The sequence below is a fragment of the Peromyscus maniculatus genome, chromosome 9 (assembly GCF_049852395.1).
Source record: "Peromyscus maniculatus bairdii isolate BWxNUB_F1_BW_parent chromosome 9, HU_Pman_BW_mat_3.1, whole genome shotgun sequence".
In the NCBI taxonomy this organism is placed as follows: domain Eukaryota; kingdom Metazoa; phylum Chordata; class Mammalia; order Rodentia; family Cricetidae; genus Peromyscus; species Peromyscus maniculatus.
Window position 1 is genome coordinate 57,654,349 of NC_134860.1, and position 22,694 is coordinate 57,677,042.

The 22,694-nt window shown below is 46.3% G+C and overlaps 1 protein-coding gene across 16 annotated transcripts in view; it reads right to left on the minus strand.

Annotated features, from left to right (window-relative positions):
• The window catches only part of Atp8a2 (ATPase phospholipid transporting 8A2), a 592,551-nt gene that overhangs the window by 215,758 nt on the left and 354,099 nt on the right, over positions 1-22,694 (minus strand). For all 16 annotated transcript variants that reach the window (XM_076545122.1, XM_076545120.1, XM_076545123.1 and 13 more), the window contains 2 exons: positions 7,806-7,989; positions 4,667-4,777 (listed from right to left, as the gene is read on the minus strand). In XM_076545122.1, coding sequence (XP_076401237.1) covers positions 4,667-4,777; positions 7,806-7,989 — 295 coding nt within the window. The remainder of the gene's footprint in view (positions 1-4,666; positions 4,778-7,805; positions 7,990-22,694) is intronic.

The following is a 22,694-nucleotide window of genomic DNA, read 5'->3' on the forward strand; positions in this document are numbered from 1 at the left end:
CTTTATTTCAATTGTGCTAAAGTAGATCTAACACAAACTCTAGCATTTTAGCTCTCTTAAAGTGCACAGCTCTGGACACTCACATCACTACACAGCCACCACCCTGTCCTTCTCCAAGGCTCTTTGTGACACTCTTACTACCTGTGGGAGGCAGACAAAAACGGAACTTTTTTCTAATAGAAATCCAGTTCTAATTGGTAGAACTACATATTAAAGAGGGCACATCTTGCAGCATTTTAGCTATACTTCAACAGCACTGGCAGAAAACAAAGGAAGAAGATGCTGTGGGAAATGAAGCCAGTGGGGAATGGGCCCCAGCTCTCACAGGGGCAGGTACATAGATGGAGAGGGGTCACTGGGGTCCTGGGTACCTGGCAGCTCACTGCCAATGCTTCTGATCACCTCTTCCCCAGCCACCCTGCTGGCCACTGGAACTGGTCATGTGTATGTTTCAGGAATCCCATCCTGGCTTCCAGAGAGACAGCCGAGAAAGTGCAACAGCCATGAAGGTGAAAACTACTAAAATGAGGCACTAGCAAAGGAATGGAGGCAATGGCTATGTTCTGTGGGGGCCTTGAAGGAGCCACAAGGCCACCATTTTGTTCCTATTTTCAAATTGCTGCAACAATAGCCACTTCACCTAAAAAGATTTTATGTGTTGCATTCAATGAATGCTTAGTAGATCTGTTGGCAACAATGGATCCATTATGCAGACAGAAGTCCTCACATCAAGCCCGTGGCCTGTTCAAAGCAGTGCGATGTAACAGATGAACTAGACCAACATCATATTGGAATACCTATGGCCTCGGGAGCGGGAACATTGCTGTTCCACAAGGCTTCTTACAGATGAAACTGGAGATGACACAGATGCTCAGTCAATACAGAAGAGACTAAACAGGCTGCAGGGGATCACACAGGGGGATGGCATACCCAGGGTCTATGTGAAGGAGTGGGCAATGGTTCTCAGGGATGCATACCCAGGGTCTATGTGAAGGAGTGGGCAATGGTTCTCAGGGACCATTCTAGTGATATGTGAATTGTAGATCATGCTCCATAGCATGATGACATTTATCTTAAAAACAATCTATGTGTAACTGTAGAGAAACAGGTAAGGGTAGATATCATGTAAGCAGTGGGAACTTCCAGTGTGCATTCCATACAGCATCCAGAATAATGCACATTTTCCTTGTGTAGGAACCCCACTCTTATGGAATGGTATACCAAGCAGGAAGGACCTGTCATGCCATAATTTTCACTGGAAATCTAGACAATATAATGGTCCTCATAAAATAAGCCAGGCCACAGAGTGGGTGTGCATGTGCATGTTACCTAGTTTGCTTTCAGACTCCATTTTAAAATGTCTGGTAGTTACATGTATCAGAGGGCACTGGAGATGAGTTCACATTACTACTACAAGGGCTCCTCTGTGAGTCACAAGGAAACCATAAGACACACAAGTAACACGCTTAGTTTGTTCTCACTTAAATCACTAATTATAACCTTATCTTTGTAAATTTTTTTTTTTTTTGCAAATGAGCAAATTCTTTCTGTAATGATCTTTGATCCTGTGGTTCAAAACATACTAAAACAGCATGCAAGTGGTACCTCCCCACTCGAAAGTTACATCTGGAGTACATGCTGGTGCCAGGGCAGTAATCTGGCATTATTCTGACCAAGAAACAGTCGAGAGTTTTGTTCTTTTGGTTTCCAAATTAGAGCCTCCCAGAAATCCTAACCAGAATCCGAGACACAGAATGATGGAGGCTTTTACATTTTTTAAAGCTTCCTGAGGAATGTATGGAAGAGCCTTCTGCAGCAGACCATTTAGCAATTCAGAGCTGCAACCAGTCATTGGAGGAGCTCACTCAGCACTGTCCGAGCCCCATTCCAGGCAGCTCTTTGCAGACATACTAAGAGGGTGCTCTACTGAGCTTTGGCCCACTTGAAGCAAAAAAAAAAAAAAAAAAAAAAAAAAAAAAAAAAAAAAAGAAAGAAAAGAGAGAGAGAGAGAAAAGCAAGATAGTGGGTTTAAATGACTAAGAAGGGCCCCTGAGGGGTGCTCTGGGAAGCGGAAGGTTGGGAGCCCCATGTAGAATGTCTTGATAAGAAGTCTAGACTATCAGCCATCTGCTGGTGGTGAGGAAAGCCAGATTATAAAGAAGCTGTATAAAGCCAACGGCTATAGGAACAGAATGCTGGGAAACTTGGGGTGATCTGTAGGATCCCAGTTCCTTTTATGTTGCCCATGCTATTATCTATGACCCCAAGTGACACTAAGGAGTGACTGCTATCATGTGTGCCAAAAAAAAAAAGCTGGCAGCTTGCCGGTGAGGGACGGACATTTCTAAATTCCAAAAAGGAACAGTAAAAATTGGAGCAAGAAGAAGAGATAGTGATAGCAAAATGTGCAACACCAACATCCACATGGATCTGAACCTCCCTACCCTGAATTATATAGTGATTATATCTACAAACACCCTCAGGACCTGCTAGGTATCTACTTGCTGTTCACTGTAAGCAGGCAGGACCTTCGACACAGAGGACTTGGGGTTGAGAGAACAGGTCAGGCTGTTAGCCAGGTCTCTTCTAATCACTTGTGAGGTTCTTTTAAGGATCAGGGGTGTTCCCAGCACACTGGGAACTACTGAGTCAACTAGACCAGCCATCTTCTATGCAGAGATAGCCACACTTTGGGGCACACAGAACAGCCGGGAAACTGCCCTTTATGCAAACCAGCAAAATGATGTTTTCAGGTGGGCTTGAATACAGACGCACAGGCTGTTGGTGTCTCACCGATGCCTTCGGCTGGGCAGCCATGCACTGCAAACAACCTGTACAGCTTGGGAAAAACCCCTGTCCTAGTGTGGTTACCCGACAAGTGGCATCCATCTGTACATAGGACTGGAACGATTCGGTAGGAAAGAGTTAACAGGCTGAAGGAGTGGTGGTTAGTCACTGCTACCATAGCAAGCCACCTGCCCGAGCTGGGGACTTAGGAGAGGGCACTGGGAAGTCACTTCCTTCCTTAGTTATTATTTTCACTAGGAGTTGAAAATGACACCATAATAAAGCGAGATTTTCAAACAGAGGCAACATCGTTTTCTACTGCTCCGAAGATGGATTTCCACCACTTTCTTCTCCTCCACCTCTTCTTCCTCCTCACCCTTTGAGACAAGATGTCATGTAGCCCAGGCTGATCTGGAACTTGTTGAGTAGCTGAGGCTGACCATGAAACGCTCACCCTCCCGTCCACCTATCAAGTGCTGGGATTACAGGCATGTGCCACTCTGTCTGGCTAAAACTTTTTATCGTCATTTTAATGGTAGCCAAGTTTAACTTCACCCCACCCCCGTTTCTCGTTGTTGTTATTATTATTTGGTATTAGTACTGGGGACTGAATCCAGGGCTTTGCACATGGTGAGTAAGTGCTCTACCACAGAACCACCTCCCCAGCCTGGCAGTCTGGTATGTCAAGATAGCCCCAAAGACACACTTTTATAGCAGGGCTGTTCTCAGGAAGGAAGAGCCATGTGACCAGCATCCAACAGCAAACATAAGAAACCTCGTCCACTTCTGGGGCCTCACCCTCTACCTAGCAAGCATGTGTTTTTCTCATAAATGAATTATCATCTTGGGAAATGGTAGGCCTGTGCTGGTTAGTTTTTGTCAACTTGACACACACTGTAGTCATCTTGGAAAGGGGACCTCACTTGAGAAAACACCTCCATCAGATTGGCCTATGGGCAAGTCTGCAGGGCCTTTTCTTGATTGATGATTGGTGAGGGAGGGCCCAACTCACTGTGGGTGATGCCACCCGTGGGCAGGTAGGTAGTCTTGAGGTGTGTAAGAAAACGAAGAGAGCAAGCCATGGGGAACAAGCCAGTTATCAGTCCTCTGGATGGCCTCTGCATCAGTTCCTGCCTTCAGGTTCCTGTTTTGAGTTCCTTCCCTGACTTCTCTCAGCCGTGGACTACAACTAACCTGACCTAATCCTTCCCTCCCCAGGTTGCTTTGGGTCGGCGTTTTACCACAGCACTAAAAACCTAACCAAGACAAGGACAGTAGCACATGAACTCAATATGCCATTTGAAATGACCTCATCAGTTTCCTACTAGATGCTCCCACTCACTCCCACCTTTGGCACACGCGCCTTAGCATCCCCAAACCCCAGGGGTAGTGAGGGCATGATCAGGAAACAGCAGATTCCACGACAAACGCAGCAGGGAATCAGGTCCTGTTCGTGCAAGGAAAGAAAAACATGGGACGGGTCGTCTGGAAAATGTCAGTGTCTCCCAGAAAGACGGGCACCCCTATTTTATGACCACACTGTTCTCATTCTGCCTTAGCAAGATAAAGGAGAGAGTGACAGCAGTATTCTCTGCCACCAGTGACACAGGCTAGTGGGAGGGAAGAGGAGCACAGGGCAGGGATGGGAAGATCGGGAGGAATGAGTGGTTGGATGAAGAAGAAAGGCTGCGCTAGCCTTGGCTACTTATTACAAGCCTTGTGGTACAGCCAGCTTAAAAAAGGCTGCAGGACCCAGATCTTAGTAAGATCCAATAGCATCTTTAATTTTCCATTAACAAACCCTTTCTTAAGATGGAGTCAATGTCTAAAGATATCCGCTGCAGAGGCCTGCCTCCTTAAGGGAAGGGATGCTCCTTACCTCAATGATGTAGAGGACCACATTCTTGTAGAAACAGTAGAGGATGCACTTGGTCACCCGGTTGTAGCTCCAGGCTCCATGAACCAAAAGCAGCTTCTCCAAGTAGGAAAACTGAAAAGGGACAGTGACAAAGTTCAGAGCAGCCTGTCATTGAGGAGTGAAAGGCATGGACTGTCTTTATGAGCAGAAAACAGACAGAGAAGGGGAGGGAACCAGACCCTTAGGAAACCAACAAAACAAACAAATGAAAACAAAACCAAAACCTGTTCCCCTGAGGTGGTGCTCTCAGGGCAGCTGAGAAGGAAAACTCTCTTCAAGTGACTAATTGTTGTTGTTGTCCCCAAACAAGCTGCTGGGCTCCCACTATGACTGCTGTGGAACTCTTTGAGCTAAATGCCTTCCAGTCTTAATTAGGCAAAGAAGGTGACTATCCGGACTGTAAGAAAAGCACACTGGGACAGGACACCTCCATCAGATCTGGTCACACGTTTTATGGTGGACCACTGGAGGAAGGGGCAGAGACGCTTACCCAATAAAGGTTTGATTCAAGAAAGGAATACACATGAGTACAGTGGTCTGTCAGTGAAACAGCTAAAAGCTATTATACTTCCAGTACCCTACAGAGGCACCTAGACAGACTTACCCACAGGCACATAGATATGGAGATATACAGACATACAAATGCAACACACACACACACACACACACACACACACACACACACACACACACACAGCCTCCACTTCTACATCCATGGTGTAGTCCTTCTTTATCTCCCACTCAGAATACCCGGTTGTGCAATCAGGGACAGCTGACGAGCTCTGGGTAGGAGTGATTTAAGGGCTCTTGTAGTCTGAGACAAAGCCACAGTATTCCAATAGCACATACCCTAAATCAACTGTCTCCCCAGAGTCATTCAAGACGGACAAAGGCAGGGAGATGGAATGTTCTCTGGCAGACTGGGAGCCAAGGTCTGTGGACACACACCATACCCCACAGTCCCTTTGCCTAGCTTAGGTGGCCAGCAGTGGCCAGTCACCTGTCCAGCAGCTGCTGTGTGTGCAAGCATACGGCAGACAGCAAGGGCATGGAACCAGGGCTCTGCCCACCACAGGACTTTCTTAGCATCTTTTCTTTACCTTATGGGGCGCTTCCTTCAAAACACAATTTAAAAAAATGCAGCCACCCATATCAAAAATCATAAAGAACATGGTGTTAACTTCATCCAGACATGGTCATCACTTCGATGGGGCAGAGGAACTCACCCAACTGGGGGTGCTTCTGGCACGGGAATTAAGGAAGAGGCAGTTTAGAATTTAGTGCTTGGCACAGACTCAGCCCTGAGATGCCAGTGTGCCTCTGAAGTACAATGAACTGGAAAATCCAGGCATGGGTATCAGTGGCTGCCCTGGGTTCCTTTGGTAGGAGTGGCTACTACCCTGGAGGGCAGAGAAAACCCCCAAATGACTTAGAAGGATTTATCCCACCCCTCTCGGATGCTTCCTTTTAATAAAAGTGGTTGCTTCACCTTCCACATCCTATCCGTGTGCAGTTTCAGTAAGGAATCCCTGCTCCCTAGACATTCTAAAGAGAAAAGCAGACAAATATTTGCCTGTAACTCCTAGGAAACCTCTTAAGTTCCCTTCCAGCCGTATGATGTTATAACTCAAGTATTTAATAATGCTGGGGTGTATAACATCCACAGTTGCTGACAGCAGACAGGAAGCGCGGGTCCCACGGGCCTCTGCACAGTTGACTCGGCAAAGTAATGGAGCAGGTGTGTGTGGCAGCCCCCAAGTTCACGGGGCTCTGCTGTTCTCTGATGTTGGGCCTGTACTCATCCCTGAGGCCAGTCGTTGGGTGCATAGGACCTTTAGATTTCTCACATGGAAAATCAGAATTCCTACTGCCTACGCCAGAGATCAGCTCAGGGATTCAAAGTCCACAAAGAAACAAAACTGACTTATTCAATTTCCAAAGCCACATGGTCTGGGTAATGTCTTGCTACATTTGCAGAACCTCAAACCAGAAGGAAGCGTGAGAGGTGATCAAACAGAGCTTCCTTCACAGATGGGGAGTCCCCAAAGTAGCAGAGGACCAGACCACAAGCTCTGAGTCTTATAAGAAGGGTGTTTTCTATGCATCTCCTGATTTTAGCTGAAAAGGTGTCAACACCTCTGTTCCTTGTAATCATGTAGCTAGGGTTAACATGTTCTTCAAAAGCCTATTTAAGGAATCAGGGGGTGGGGCTGGTGCCACAGCAAATATAGGTATTTAGCCACAGGACCCTACGACTGGGTATCTGGGAGAACATGCCAGTATTCCCTGGGATTACACTTCTAGATGATCTACCAGGCCAGATAGCCCAGATATTCCCTAGAAGGGTCCTGAGGCTGACTCTTCTGGCTATCATGAAGAGTCAGAATTTCTTGGATTCTTGGAGCACACGTGAGGTACCCAGGAAACACATCAGAGCCAATAACCACAAAGCACATCAGAATCATGCTGGCGACACACAGTTTAGAGAAGAATGGACCGAACTGGGCCTGACTGCAGGAGGCTGCTTGCTACTCTCCATGAGTCACCTGGCCCCTGGCCTCTCAGGTCACCCTCAGAGCAGGAATCCTAGAGGGTTCCCAGCCATGATTGCCAAGAGGGGATATCTCCAAGTGATTGCTTTGTTCTGGTTTTAACCACTTGCCCAGAACATGGCAGCACTTCTGGAAGAAAGGAGGTCCTTGAGTGAGAGTCTAGCAGAGAATGGTACTCTGAGAACAGCTGTTCTTCAGTGAGGGGTGCATGTGTACACACACACACACACACACACACACACACACACACACACACACACACACACACACACACATACACACCAGAAGGAATGGGAGTAGAGAGGTCAAGAGCCTAGGGACCTGTCTACCAGAAAAGGTACATCTTTGAAATGACAGGTCCATGGGCCAGTCCCACCTCTGGCCCAAGGAAACCCAATCCAGAGAAGGGGCCTCAAATTGTTCAAGACTCCAACAACAGAGGCATCAGTTAATCTAGACGGTGACCTGCCAAGGTGGGCAGAGTCCTTGGCTGAGCTCTGGGCTGTCTCCTCTGCCCAGCTGCCATCACTGTGAAAAGGGAGGCTGACCTGGGCAATGGCATAATCTGAGTTGTTGGTGGCCTGCATGCCCTCGTTCCCGCTGATCCCGACCCCCACGTGGGCCGTCTGGATCATCCCCACGTCATTGGCACCGTCCCCGATGGCCAGAGTGATGGCTTTCACCCGCTTCTTCACAACATCCACGATCTCGGACTTCTGCAGAGGGGACACTCTGTGAGAGAAGAGAGAAGAGGGAGGAGTGAGGGCAGCAGGCACCCTTCCTGAGGGGACAGCGGCAGCACACCTGCTGCATTCAGAGGCAGTGACCAGACAACCTCCAGATCCAGTGCATACATTTTATGCTCACGTGTGAAGAAGTTTTGTGAAAACGGGAGTCTGTGGCTTTCCAGTGTTTGCATGGATGCAACCTTATCTCTAAAGCAGCCTAAACACAGCCGGTTTGCCATCCACTGCTGAGTGGAGTGAGAGGCAAATAAACCTGGGGCTATGGGCACTGCCCAAGACCAAACATAGGCAATCTAGCTACCAGGGCCTTTGAAAATGTCTTCCCAATAAACCAGAACACTGGAAGAGCCTCCCCCGCCCCCCACTCCTGTGCTGTGTTATAAATCCTGCCCAGTGCTGGGGCTGGCAAGGGAAAGTTCCAGAGAATTCACAGAAAGGAAAGAAAACAGGCAGGGTAGAAGAAAGAACGGGCAGGAAGAAACCAGAGCAACAAGAAAGAAGAGTCCATCTCTACCCAGAGATGATGATGCGTTTGCCGGGTAGCCAGGGCAGAAGGCTGAGTCTGCACATTCCCAGGCCTCTGAGGTCATCTGCTACTGGAGGGGCAGGAGCACAGCCCAGAATGGGAAGTAGCCCTTGCCTGGGAGGACGCAAGGGGCCCAGATGTCAAGATCCCGCCACACTCTGGGAAGTGACCTATAACCTAAGGACTCAGTGGGCGGTAACGTAGGTGAATGAGCTCTTCCACCACAGTGCAAGCCAGGGTGGTTCACCCGCATAGAAAGTGCCACTAGCACCTCCGGGCTGGGTTCTTTTTAATCCCAAGTTGGTAAACTGACATTTGACTTGGGAATTTACAAGGAAGTCCCTGAGTCCCCTCCAGAGAGGGGAGTAGTGGCTGTGCTCACACGTGGGCTGTGTGTAAACTAGAGCGATGCTCAGAGACCTGCTCTTTTTTTTCTTTTAAATAATTTATCTTTATGTGTATTGGTGTTTTGTCTGAATGTATCTCTGTGTGATGGTGCTAGATCTTGGAGTTATAAACAGTTGTGAGCCTCCATGTGGGCACTGGGAATTGAACTTGAGTCCTCTGGAAGAGCAGTCAGTGCTCCTAACCGCTGAGCCATCTCTCCAGCCCCAGGACCTGCTTCTTAAGTACTGTGCCAGCTGGCATGGCCCCCATGCTCAAGGACACCCTGGGCAGACCTGGGGCTGCAGCTTCCTGGGTCTATATGTCACTCAACTGAGAGTGAGTTGGCTGATAGGTGGTGTAGAAAGAAAAGTTATCACTTGGAGGTTGGTCATTTCACACTGAAGGAGGGGCTACAAGAACTGTGGACATGGATTAAGGAAGGAGATAGAGCAAGGGTGTTGTTTGAGCTAAAAGTTGTTGGTTTTCTATTGGGTGTTACAGTTTTGTTCTTAAGGTGTCCTACAGAGAGAGGCCCACACATTAAAGGCTTAGTCCCCAGGTATTGGGAGTGGTGGAGCCTTTAAAAGACGGGATTGTGGCTAGAGAGATTGCTCAGTGGTTAAAAGCACTGAGGTTGATACCCAGCACCTACACTGTGGCTCACAACCATCTGTAAGTCCAGTTCTAGAAGCTCTGATACCTGCTCTGACTTCTGCAAGCACCAGGCACATATGTGGAACATAGACATACATTCAGACAAAACACCCATACACATAAAATAAATTAGTCTTAAAGAATTTTTTAATTAAAAAAGATGGAGCCTAGTGGGAGGTGTCTCAGTCATCAAGAGTGTGCCTTCGAGCAGACAGTGGGACCAAGTCCCTCCTCTGTATCTTCTCCACTCCCTAGCCTTGAGGGGGATGTCTTTGGTCTGCCATGTACTCCCTGGCATGGTGTTCTGCTTCACCAGGGGCCCCAGACAACAAGGATGATCAATGATGGAGTGAGACCCCCCCAAACCAAACCAAAACAGAAAGACCCCTGACATCCCAAACAACTTTCCTTCTAGTAACAGAAAGCAGGCTAAAGTGGCCAACAGGAGCGAGTTGCAAGTCACCAGGCTTGTTCAGTTCGGCTCTGGAACTTGGCTCTGAATTCATTCAGCCAAGCCTATTGCAATGGCTGACAGTACACTGCACGAATATCCGTCAACTGTCTCTTTCCAACTAGCAAAAGCAAGGGATATATAAAGCAAGTGTTACCTTGGCACTGTAGGAGCATGAAATTCTCATCAAGGATTTATTACGCCCTTACACTGTAAGGCCTTGAGAAAAGAGAAGTCTAGCACATGCTCAGCGTTCAAAACAGATGTCAAACAGCCAATTTCTACAGAATCGACCGGGCACCATTACGTTTTAGCCATGTGGAGCCCCTGAGGATGCCAAGTTGCCACATAGCAGAAAGCAGCTCTTTCCTAGTCTTAATTTGTGACCTGGAATCATGCACCATACTTAATAAGCATTCCCAGCATATAATGTGTTCACCCCATAAAATAAAGCTCCAGACCACATCTGAGCTGAGCAAGGTGCTTGGCACACTCCTGTAACCAATTCTGGTGCGTTATGAATAAAAACATAAACCCTAAAAGTCCCATCAGCTGAAGTAGTCTACATATATACAGAACATAATAGATTTGCAAATGAAGAATGCCCTCTTGAGACTTAAAAAAAAATAAAAAAAGGCTCAGTAACCCAAAGTGTCTCGTTTCTATGTCCTGACATTTTAAAGCTAGTTTTCTCAAGTTACTTCGAACATAATGCTTAAGTAACACCAAGGGTGGATGCTTCCACAGCATTGACATCATACATTAATTTACCTGAGCTATAAAAGCTCTGGTCATAGTGAGTTTCTCATTCGATCTTTCAGGGTATTATAAGTGAACCTAGCAAATCCTTTTCCTGCTCAGTCACCTTTTAGAGGGGGCTGGGCCTAGATTATGGATTGGTGTACAGAACTCCTATGAGCTGGAGGGGTTGAAAAGGACTCCTTCCAGAAACATCCAAGAGAATGCCAGGCAGATCATCAATACCAACCAACTAACCAGATTCACTGAATACTTTCACTAGTTGATCCCAAATGATGAATTAGATACTAACTACAAGAAGTTTGCAGACACTGTGCCAAATCAGTGAATCTCAAGCATTAGACAAGGACCAAAGTCATCTATAGACCCTCATTCAGAAAACCAGAGAAGGGCCTGTGTTGTGGTCTGAAGGAGAAATGTCCCCCACAGGCTCATGGAGTCAAGCACTCGGTCCCTGGTTGGTGGCACTGCTTGTGAGGGCTGACAACCTTTAGGAAGTATGTCACTTGGGCGAGCCTTTGAGTTTTATAGCCTGTGGCCCTACTTCCTGTTCTCTTCTGCTTCCTGTGTGTCTTTGAAATATGATCAGTATGATTCCTGACCACTGGGCTAGCTTCACATACCTGCTGCCATGCCTCCCCAGCATTAAGGGCTCCATCCCTTCTGGAAATGTGAGCCAAATAAACCCTTTCTTTCTTAAGTCGCTTAAGGCAGGTCAGGACTCTGCTTCAGCAACAGAGATGTAACAAACAGCCTGTGATGGGAATTTCTAACCAGCTTCTACGTAACGCTGAAGTGGTTTGTGTCAGTGATTATCAAAGTTCTTCCTAGTTCACATGTTACCTAGCCACACTTAAATGATACCATAGGAGCATGGAAAAGGTCAGATGATGATGATGATGATACCTTTGCAATACCACTGAATCTCATTCCCTTTTCTTAAACCTTACAGAGTCTTCTTCAATGTAGCCTCAATTTAGGCTGGTATTTCATTGAAGGTATCCTATAAATGTAAGTACTTCACATGAAATGGTAGTGTTGGAATGCCAGAACGAGACAGATAAAATTGCACTTCCTCTTTCCTTTGGAATGGTGTAGACTATACCAAGCCTAAAACACAGAAGTACTGAGCAACTTACTGCCAATGTATCAGAAAATTTCACTTGGAAAAGTGTTCACTTTCCTGTGAAGGAAACTATACTACGATGGGGATTTTTCTTTGATTAGACAATCCATTGAAATAAAAGACTATGACACATGTTTCTTATAGAGGCCATTTATCTTCCAGAGTTACAGTACCTTTCAAGATTTATTAATTTTTACTTAATGTGATTGTGTGTCTTGTCTGCATGGATGTAAATGTATCACATGTATGCAGTGCCCAGAGAGGTCAGAAGAGGACATTAGATTCTCTCGGTTACAAACAATCGTGAACTGCCATGAGAGTGCTGGGAACTGATCCTGGGTCCTTGGCAAGAGCTCTCAATCACGGAGCCATCTCTCCAGTCCCGTGTAGTACCTTTGAGTGTCTCTTATTTCGGCTGGTGAGATGGTCCAGTGGGTAAAGGCGCTTGCAGCCTTGCCCAACGACCTGAGTTTGATCTCTGGGTCCTACATAGTAGAAGAAGAGACCTAACTCCCTCAAGCTGCCCTGGGATCTCCACATATACACTGTGGCATGCTTGTGACCACACAAGTATACACACATCCACACAACAATTTATATAATTTAAAGGTCTCTTATTTTAAGCATATACATGCATACCTAATTTGTAGGCATAAAACTTAAAAGTTACTGAACTATTCCACATACATGGCTATTAGGCATTTCCCTGCCTGCCCACACTTTTGGACCACTGTATTGCTTCTTTTGATGCATTTGGTACAATTCTATGGGAGACTTGGGGCCAGATGTCCAGGCTATCCATGCAGCCTCCCCTGTCTAGAACAGCCTATAAATATGTATTTTACCTAAAAGGTTCAGCTTTCTCAAAATGTAAGCTCCCGCCCTAGTTTGCAGTGCATCTCATGGTGGTCTCAACGTCTAAAAGCAGATAATATTGACAGTAGAGAATGGTCCCTAGGGCACAGTGGGAAATGTAGGAGTTTGGGCATAGGATGGATAGGACGGAGGTGGATCCAGAGAGCCTGAGGACTGGGTTATTTGGAGGTGCTGGTGGGTAAGAATTCAAGTGAGTTACTTAAAAGTTTCTCTCTCTCTCTCTCTCTCTCTCTCTCTCTCTCTCTCTCTCTCTCTCTCTCTCTCTCTCACACACACACACACACACACACACACACACACACACACACACACACCCTTGAAGAGAAGCCCTCTTATAAGGAATCTTAAAGAAACAATACCTCCAAAATAGGCAGCATTTAAGGGCCGGGTCTTCCCTCTCTTGTCTCCCTTTGTTGTTCATGACCCACCCACTCATGTGTACACCCCTTTCACATGGAACCTTCAAAGCAATGAAGATTGCTTTTTCACACACACCCCCACCAGACTCCTAACATCAAATTCTGTTATAAAGCAGACATTCAGTGAATAAAATGACTATCTGGAGCATGCTTCCAAGACACAGTCCACCTCTAGTCATAACTACAAAGAACAACAAAAAATTGCATCAGAGGTCCACATAAGCAACATGTCCCTGGGAACATGTGGTTGATGGACAACCATGAGAGAGTACTGATCCATGGAGAGAAGAAAAGAATTCAAGATTGTCTGACATCTCTGTGCAATCCATATTTTCCATGAATGATAGTTCACAGAAAGCAGATAAAAATACGTCATTTTACTGTGCTCCAGGGACAGACACTGTTTGCAAACTTCCTGACCAACATGCTGGTGGTCCCGATTCTATTTCCTGTTAAGGTCCTTGAAAACATTCCAGACTTCTTATGACAGCTCCCATTGACAAATGGGCAGCAACAATCTCTGGCCTCACAAAGGCTCCCCTAGGGGGAAGGACTAACATGTGAGCCTGGTCTTTTATTCCACCTTACTTCTTCAGATCACAATGCTTTGATTGTTATAGGCTAACCATTAGCCTCTGGCTATCATCTTGCATATGCACTCGGAGGGCTTTGTAGATACTTGCTTTCCAGGCATTAGGACTTTTCACACGGTCTTTCAGCAGCATTGGATAATGTACATCAGTATTTGCCTGGAATCACCTTCTGCCACCATCTGGCATGCCTCACGAGGACCTCTGCACCATTAAGAACCATTCAGGACAGTCTTTGGTAGGGTAAGCATTTAATTTGTGGATGAATGCAATGATGAACTTCTATCAATATGTGTGATAAAACCTGGCACAAAATAACATGAGCCCTGGTGTGGTCCAGCCACCTCTGTAAACTATAGATCAGAACCACATCTGATAACACTGTACATTTCTTCACTGTCAACCATAATGTTCTGCAGTGGAGGCTGCTATGGTCAAAACACCAAGAGTGCGTCAAGGGGACGTGAAGAGCAGGCAGCAGTGTGAGCAGCTGGCTTTTGTCTTGGTCGTGAAACTGGACAGTAACTCTGGGAATTTCACACATATAGCAAACATACGTTGTAGGAACTTACTATCCCTGTGACATCGTATAAGCCCTGAAGTTTATCAACAACAAAGTATAGCCATTGCTTATCAAAATCACTAAGATACAATGTTTCTGTCTTCCAGGATAGACCATTTCTATATGCCTCCCACGATGGCAGAAATATATGGAGTGACAGGCAAGTGTCATCATGCCTGGCATAACTCAAGATTTGAGTTCCTGCTTGTACTTCACAAAAAAGAGGACGATAGCTTTAAAAACATCCTTGTATAAATAGGTTTTGGTGGCAGTACATTATTTAAAGGCACATTTAACTCATTGTCAATATAAAATCTTTACTCATATAAAGCCTTTTCTTCCAGTGCACGCACTGCCCACCAGATATATAGTCTTGGTTCTTCTGTAAACCGTCCAAGTACATTGAGCTCTCACTTTAAACGACTACCTGAAGCTATAAATTGACACACTTTATCTGTCCTTCTCTTGTGGTTCCAAGAAACTAAGAGGGAAGATACTCTAGCACTGAGCTATTTACTCATAACCCTTGGAACACAAGGCTGTAAGACTAGCTACTCTAGTAACCCAAAGCTATTCCATAGTATCTATATGAAGTTCAACATTGCAAATGTTTTCTTTAAAATCTATACCTATAAAGGGAAAAACCTTAACAACTGATCTAGAGATTATCTATCTATCTATCTATCTATCTATCTATCTATCTATCTATCTATCTATCTATCTATCTATCTATCATCTACCTACCATCTATCTATCTATTATCTACCTATCCATCATCCATCTATTTATCTATCAATCATCTATCATCTATGTATGTATGTATGTATGTATCTATCTATCTATCTATCTATCAGTTGATCAACCAGTCCATTTATCTCCCATCTGATATTAATGACTGTGCCACTGGTGGCTGCTCTAACCCTTGTAAGCCTTCTCCTCTAGGCACCACACATCATCCTACTGCTGTGAGTAGCCATGGCAACTTGATATTCTTTATTAACCGAGAAAATCTTTATAATTCGATCCTGCCTAAGGCTGTAAAAGCTGCTTCAGCAGCTGAGATTTGGAAAGGGGCTGTGAGAAAAGTGGAGGCTGCCCGCCTGCCTGAGATCAGCTTACCTAGCAACTGAGAAAGGGCACACTATGGAATACAGATATTTTGCTTGCCAGTTCAGAATACACATACATTTGTATTTTTGTCAATGACAATTTTATCACTTCTCTGGATACAGAACAATCATTATGATGTTCTGACAGAAACCTAATATCTGAACACCTAACTGATCTGGGAAATGATGTAGAATATTCTAAGAATTGGACAACCTCTCTTGAGGTGGAAATTGAAAGGAGTGCCCATTGTGCACTGCACGTGGTTCAATAATCACTGAAAGTAACTGGCTATAGGCTGCCTCTTCCTCAATGAGGCTGAAAAGAATGGAGCAGTCCAGGAAGGCTGGGATTTAAGTAAAAGATATTAGATCCTCCTGTTCCCAGGCTGGAACAGGGATTAGAATAACACATTTAAATACCTTAATGTTTTTAGCACAAAAAGCATTAATTTGATACTCTGCTTCCTTCAAGTGCTTTGTTAAGGCCCCGAGACCCTCTCAGGAGTGTCTACCTTCCTTGAAGTTAACATGCATGGTCTGTTCCCACTGCAGCTTCCCTGTGTCTCACAACAGCGCATCTGACCTCTGCTGTGGGGAAGGCGGGAATAAGAAACAGCCGAGAGGAAAGCTGAGAAGTGTTGAGTTTTGACATTTCAGAGCAGACTTACAGTCCCTACAGGACCAAGCTGCATGAGCTCATGCGGCACTGAAAATTAACGACGATGAGGAGATGCTTAGATCGCCTTCAATTAGACGGTCCCTTCTGCCAGCACCTGTGCCAGGGGCCAAAGGTCACCTGACTCCCAGTCCGGCAAACACCAAATGGTAATGACTTGAGCTCTGAAAAAAAGTGGGACTGTGGGGCAGCCGGTCTCGTTTTATTGTTCCATCTAACCTAAGCAACAGAGGGACCCCAGAACCAGAGGAAAAGCCATGGCCAATGCCATGTGTTGTGTGCCACAGCTGGAGGTAGTCTGCAGGTCAAAGTATTTTTCTCCTGATTTCATTTCCTGTCTTTTTTTTTTTTTCCCCTCAGTGTAAGGTTTGTGGGATGGGAATGGAGATTTCACAAAATTCCTTCTTCCAAGTAGCACACACACCTTCTAGGACCTCAGGACACCTGCCTGGATCTTACCTGGCTGCTAGGTCAGGCACCTCTAGTGCCCATGAGACCCAGCACCACCCACCATCTCTGTTGAGGGCCTATCATGCTCCCAGGTAATCCCAGAGTAAGGACTCTCCTCCCCTGAGCACCTGGCCTAGGAGCCTCTCAAGGTCTTCAGGATGGAGATGGATAAGAACTAGGAGATGAATTCTGGCTGACATGTCCCTGCTTGGACTTTTCCCCCTTCTCTTTAATTTCAGATCATTTCCATGCATAATTGTATAGAGACATTATACAGGACACAGCACAGGTCGAGCATCCCTAGTTCAAAGACATCCAAACCCTTTTGAGTGCCAATGTGATGCCAACAGTGAAAAGCTCCACGTGATGAAAAGGCTTCATTCACAAAACGATTAGAAGTATTCTATAAAATTACCTTCAGACTATGTAAATGAGGTACATGCAAAACAAACAAATTTCAGTGTTAGGTTTGGGTCCAACTGCTGAGATATTTCATCATAAAGTCTGAAAAATTCTGAAACCTGAAATCATTCTGATTCTGAACAGTTCAGCCTGTGGTCCTGACACACCCTGGAGATGATGGAGCAGAAAGAGGTCTCAGGAGGAGAATGGTCGGTCACTCAGAGCTTCGGCTGCCCACTCTCCCACAGTGTGTTCTCCCTTCAGTTCCCTATGCAGCGGGAATCCCAGCACAGCCATAAGCTCATGTTCTAAAGGAAACACAGATGGGTTTGGAGCAGGGAGTCCTTAGGGGTGGGTGGAGGCCACTTTTCCTAAGGGAGCTCTGTCCCCGCATAAAGTTGAGAAGTAGCCTAGAGTCAGCTCATCTCTGCAGACTGGAATATCATGGTTTTTCTTGAATGACAGAATGGGACAATCAGCTCAGTCTGTCCTCATGCCCTAGAACTGCACCAGCTGTCAGCTAGAGTCAATTAGAAACACAAGGGAAACCCGGCACTACCACAGGCATCGTCTCTGTGATGTCCACCACCGCAGGGGGATTCTTCCCTTCAGTGTCGGGATAGGCTCCCCCTTACTCTAAACAACACCATACAACACGACTTCACGACATCCACCTAACTGGCGAATGAGGCCATAGGGCTGTGGTTAGTACAAGGGGCAGGCCATAGTCTGCTCTCTAGGAGAAAACGGTTCGCACTCCATGGAACAATTCTTAAGCTCTCTGAGGACAGGGGCGATAGGAGGTAAAGTGCTTGCCTCGGAAGCCCAAGGACACGAATTCAATCCCCAGAATTCCTGTTAAAATAGATGGACATGAGAGTGGAGAGACACAGACAAGTAGATTTTTGGGGTTCACTGGGGAGCTAGTCTACCCTGATTAGCAGGTTCCAGACCAGTGAAAGATCCCATCTCAAAGACCAGTGGGCAGTGCCAGATGGTATAAGACTGCTCTGACCTCCACATGCACATGTACACAGAGCATACATACCTGCACGCACATATGAACCCCATTAACATGCACATATATATACACAGGCAAATGCATACACAAAGAAGCCCAACTATGTAAAACAGCACTAGATGTCCACTCCAATGGATGACCTGATGAAATGCAATTATTAACACTAACAGACTTTCAGGCTGACCAAAATGGACTAAGCGAGTGCCAGGCCTGCCCTGGGGCAGGTAAATCCACAGGGCCCCATGATGGCTTGACAAGTCACATGGATTTGTGGCTATGCAAAGGGAGTCATTCTTTTTGAGTCCTTGAGTAAATGAAAGAGAAAAATGCATAGGAATGTTGGCTTAATGTGCTTTGATGGTGGTTAGGATGCAGCCCATTTCTATTTCTTCCAGATGCCGCAGCAGGAAAGGAAACGGACTCTCGCCTCACCCTGGGGAGTTCACTTTCCCTCAGTTTTGTTGCAGGTGGCTTTCGTCGTCTGAGCGCACCCTGAGTACAAGAATAAGGAGACCCTTGACCTAATCAGGGGCTTTACCACACAATTCCCGTGGGCTGCCAGTTCCGGAGATGATGTCAAGAAGAGCGCATCCCTCCAATCACCTCCCCCCACCCCAGGTGGGTACTGTGTCCAGGCTTCGCAGCACAGCTCAGTCCCTGGTACAGAGCTGGTGCTGTGCTGTGGTCCCCTGCGCTGGAAAGAGACTGACCCATGAGAGCCGCACATGGCCCACTCTGCACAGCAGAGCTCTGTGCGCACGTCAGGGAGCAAAGCCAGTAACCACACTGCCCAGTGTGTCTGGCCAACCCTGAGCTGGACTGCAAGTGAGCTGGGAGTGACTTTTTTTCTCTTACTTGTATTTTTAAAAACAGGTTCTCACAGCATAGCTCAGGCTGACCCGGATCTTACTAAGTGGCCCAGGCTAGTCTCTAATTTATGGCAATTCTCCCGCTGCATGCAGTCTCCACCATGTTGCCATGACAGCAGTGAGCCACCAAGCTAGGCCATCAGGGGACCATATCCACGAGAGGCCACAGTTCAGGTGGGCTTCTGATTTCCTGGTTTGTCACCTCTCTCGTGCCTAGTAGTCGGGGGCATGAGGTGACTCGCCGTGGTCACCTTTATGCCACAGAAGTACCAGTGTCTCCACCCTGTCAAGACTTGTCCCTTCTCTTGCCAAGTAAGTTTGGAGCCACAAAGGGAGGGCCCAGCTCACCCCCCTGTCAGGGCAGACCCTGTGCTGTGCTGGTGTTCCCCAACGAACTGGGGGATATAGGATCCGTTAGCACGTTACTCCTGGCTTAGCCCAGCTAAGCACACACTTGAGGAAGGTGAAAAGCAAGTTAGAAAAACTCAGGACACTGGTTCTGGAATCATGAACAGAGACACTGGCCAGGCCCCACCCAAAGAAGTTTGGCACCAGGGACACTTTGAATAGTTTGGCAAAACATAAACAGACTAGAACTATATAAAATACTTGTAAAAAAAAACCAATCCATGCAACTTATTTTGAAGTACAGTTAGGGTGCAGCCCATCATGGTGGAGAAGATTTGGTGATGGGAGGGGTTCCAGTTACAGCAGCAGGAACAGAGGCAGCTGGCCATACTGCATCCACAGGCAGGTGCCGAAGGAAGGTGGATGTTGGTGCTGGGCTAGCTCCCTCAGTTTCCCCTTTTCATTCAGTTCAAGATGCCAGCCCGATATGTCTCACCTACATTCAAGGCTAAACTTCCTCAGTTAAACTTCTCTGGAAACAGCCTTGCAGACATGCCCAGAGCTGTATCTCCAAGGAATTCTAAATGGAGTCAAGTTGACAAGGAAAATTTACCCTCACAGGAAGCTGTAGGTGAACAAGAAAACCTGCCACAGAGCTGAGTCATTTCCACACAGTAAGCTGTTTCCCCAGGAAAGTGGGGACTTTGTACCCTGAAAATGGTGGTACTCGCTGTGACCCCAAAGGTGTTTGGAAAATGCCGTAGGAAAGAAGAGTTTTCCTCAGAAAACCTTTGGTTCCTCTGTGCCCATGTAGCCGGGCACAGAATCAGTGCTCAGGAATGCAGTGACAACTAGTAATAACCCCAGGCTCCCAAGCCCACCTCTCTGGGACCTGAATGCACTGATTCCTGAAAACATGTGACATGGTTGACACTCAACTGAAGCCACCTGACTTTGAGGACTAGAATGGAAAAAGCAGCATAAAAGTGCGGAGGAGATGACAGTATCGGGGTGAGGGTAGCTGATGGGGAGGGTAGCAGGAGGAGAGGGTGGGGAGGAGGGCTGTGGAGGCTGGCTTAGGCTCTCCAAGTGGGGCACTGACCAGCAGGAACTGCAGATGAACAGGTTTCCACAGGAGATGTTCCAGAGGAGAAACACATACTAGGAATTTGACACTGATCAGTCCACAGAGTTGTTTTTTATTGCTGTTGTTTGTTTTGTTTTTGTTCATTTGTTTGCTTTTTCTTCAGATTCTTCTCCACTCTTTGGGAATCCTGATAAACCCATCATATGCTAAAACATATCCTAAATATACCTAGCCTGCCCATCACACTAGTTTAGCCTGACCTACCTTACAGGGCTAGGAACACTTAGATTTTCATATAGAATCAGGTAAAACTGCCTAGGGCAAAGTCCATCTTATGATTAAGAGTTGAATAGATCACAGAATTGGCCCCATAATCATGTGGCTGACTGTCTAGGTCCTGAACTTAAGATTTCTTACAGTTTTTCAGTGTTGGAAATGAAGTCCAGGGCTTTGAGCATTCCAGACAAACATTCCATGACTAAGCAACATCCTCAGACAAAGGTTTTACTTTTATTATTATTATTACTATTATTATTATTAACTATTTTGAGTCTGTGCACCACAGGTGTGCAGTGCCCATGGAGGTCAGAAGAAGGCAAGAGATATATCTCAAGACCGGAGTTACTTATACAAGGTAGTCAACTACCGTGTAGGTGCTGGGAATTGAACCCAGGTTATTTGGAAGAGAGCTAGTACTCTTAACTGCTGAGGCATCTCTCCAGCCCCTGCTTGACTTTTTGATGTTGTGAAAGCACACATATATAAACATCTGAAATTTTCATCTTCTCTATAATATTAATACATTCCATGAGATAGCACTCTTGTTATAAAATAAGCCTTAGGCTGAATAATTTTGTTCAGTATCTGGCTAAGGAAGTGTTCTAAACATGTTCAAAGCAAGCTAGGTCCAGATGTAGTATACAGTAGATCCCATATATTAAACACACGTGTTCAACTTATTATGGGCTTACTGAGGTGTGAGCCATTGCCGGCCCAGAAGCATCTGTGTTTAACTGGAATGATACTCAATTGTGTTTGTTGAAAAGTACAGCAAGCCCTTATGAAACACCCTGCTACATCTGGGTCACAAACCACCACTGGACACAGGGATTCCACCATTGGACACCCTACCCAAGCAACATCATCACTAAAGTCTCCATTCTGGACTCTAGGGAGATGCAGAGGAACCAATACCTACTGGCACAGTACAACTGTCTGTACACATGAACTACTCACGTGTCTAAGTCAGAGGTCCTCCGCAGGCAAATAGCTCCCTTTGAAGTAAACGTAGATGTTAACTATCAGAGACAAAGGCAATGTGGGGCAGCTGACTAAGCCATTCGATGACAAGAACATTCTGTCCACACTTTCTCTCCTTTGTTTATAGAAAACCATTAGGATCATAGTAGGGTCACTGCCATCCACTGCCCAGCTACCTCCAAGGCCTCCCTCTGCTCCTAAGAAGCTGCCACTGCCTCCTCAAGAAAGTCCTTTGTGGCCTCTCCCAGGCAAGCCTGGTTCAGGCGACAGTCCCTCCAGGGGATCCTCCCATATCCTCCACTAAAGGGCTCTTTTCTCTCCCCCATCTTCCCACTCTACCCCAGCAACTGCCTCCCCCTCTAGCTGGTACACGTGGGTCCTGATGACCCATAACCAAATACTTGCCCTAGGCCTGCTCTTTCTCATGACCAAAACTCCCTCCTTTCAACCTAGCTCCCGGGCTAGTGAGTACTAACTCACTTCCCAGTCTCAGGTTCACCTCCTCACCGTCTCCCTTTACGTCCTAAAACCTCCTGGAAAGGACCAGTCAGACCCCTCCTCCATCACCCAGAGACAATCACTGTGTATCTGGAAAACTGTCTCCTTCGGTATCTCGGTGCATGGCGATCGTTCAGCACAAACAGCCCCTATCTTAATAAAAGTGTCAACTTGTTCTAAGAGGAGGGTGAAGTCATAAGTGCTAAGGCCCCCATAATATTATGATAGCAAGCTACTCTGAACAGCAGTGTGTCGATTGCTGTTATGGCTTCGTGGTCCTCTGGTTACCAGGCACATTGTAGCTTTCAAAGCCGAGGAAAATGTTCATTTATCTTAACCTCTCCGTATTCCTGTTGAAACGCCAAAAGTACATGTAAGTGGTGGTGACGGCGGGGGTGGCTCTTCACTACTACCCAAACATATTAAAACGAAAGAGAGAAAAATCCCAGCGTGCCAATGCCACGAGCAGAAGAACGGCTAATACAAACAGACCCCTTGTGCAGTGTGCGCGGGCGGCAGTCACTGCTGGACTCAAACAAGCGCAGCCACTCTGTTAACTCCTCAGCTGGTGCCTGCAAGTGCTGCAGCTGACGAACAGGCCCTGAAGCAGAAACCTTTAAA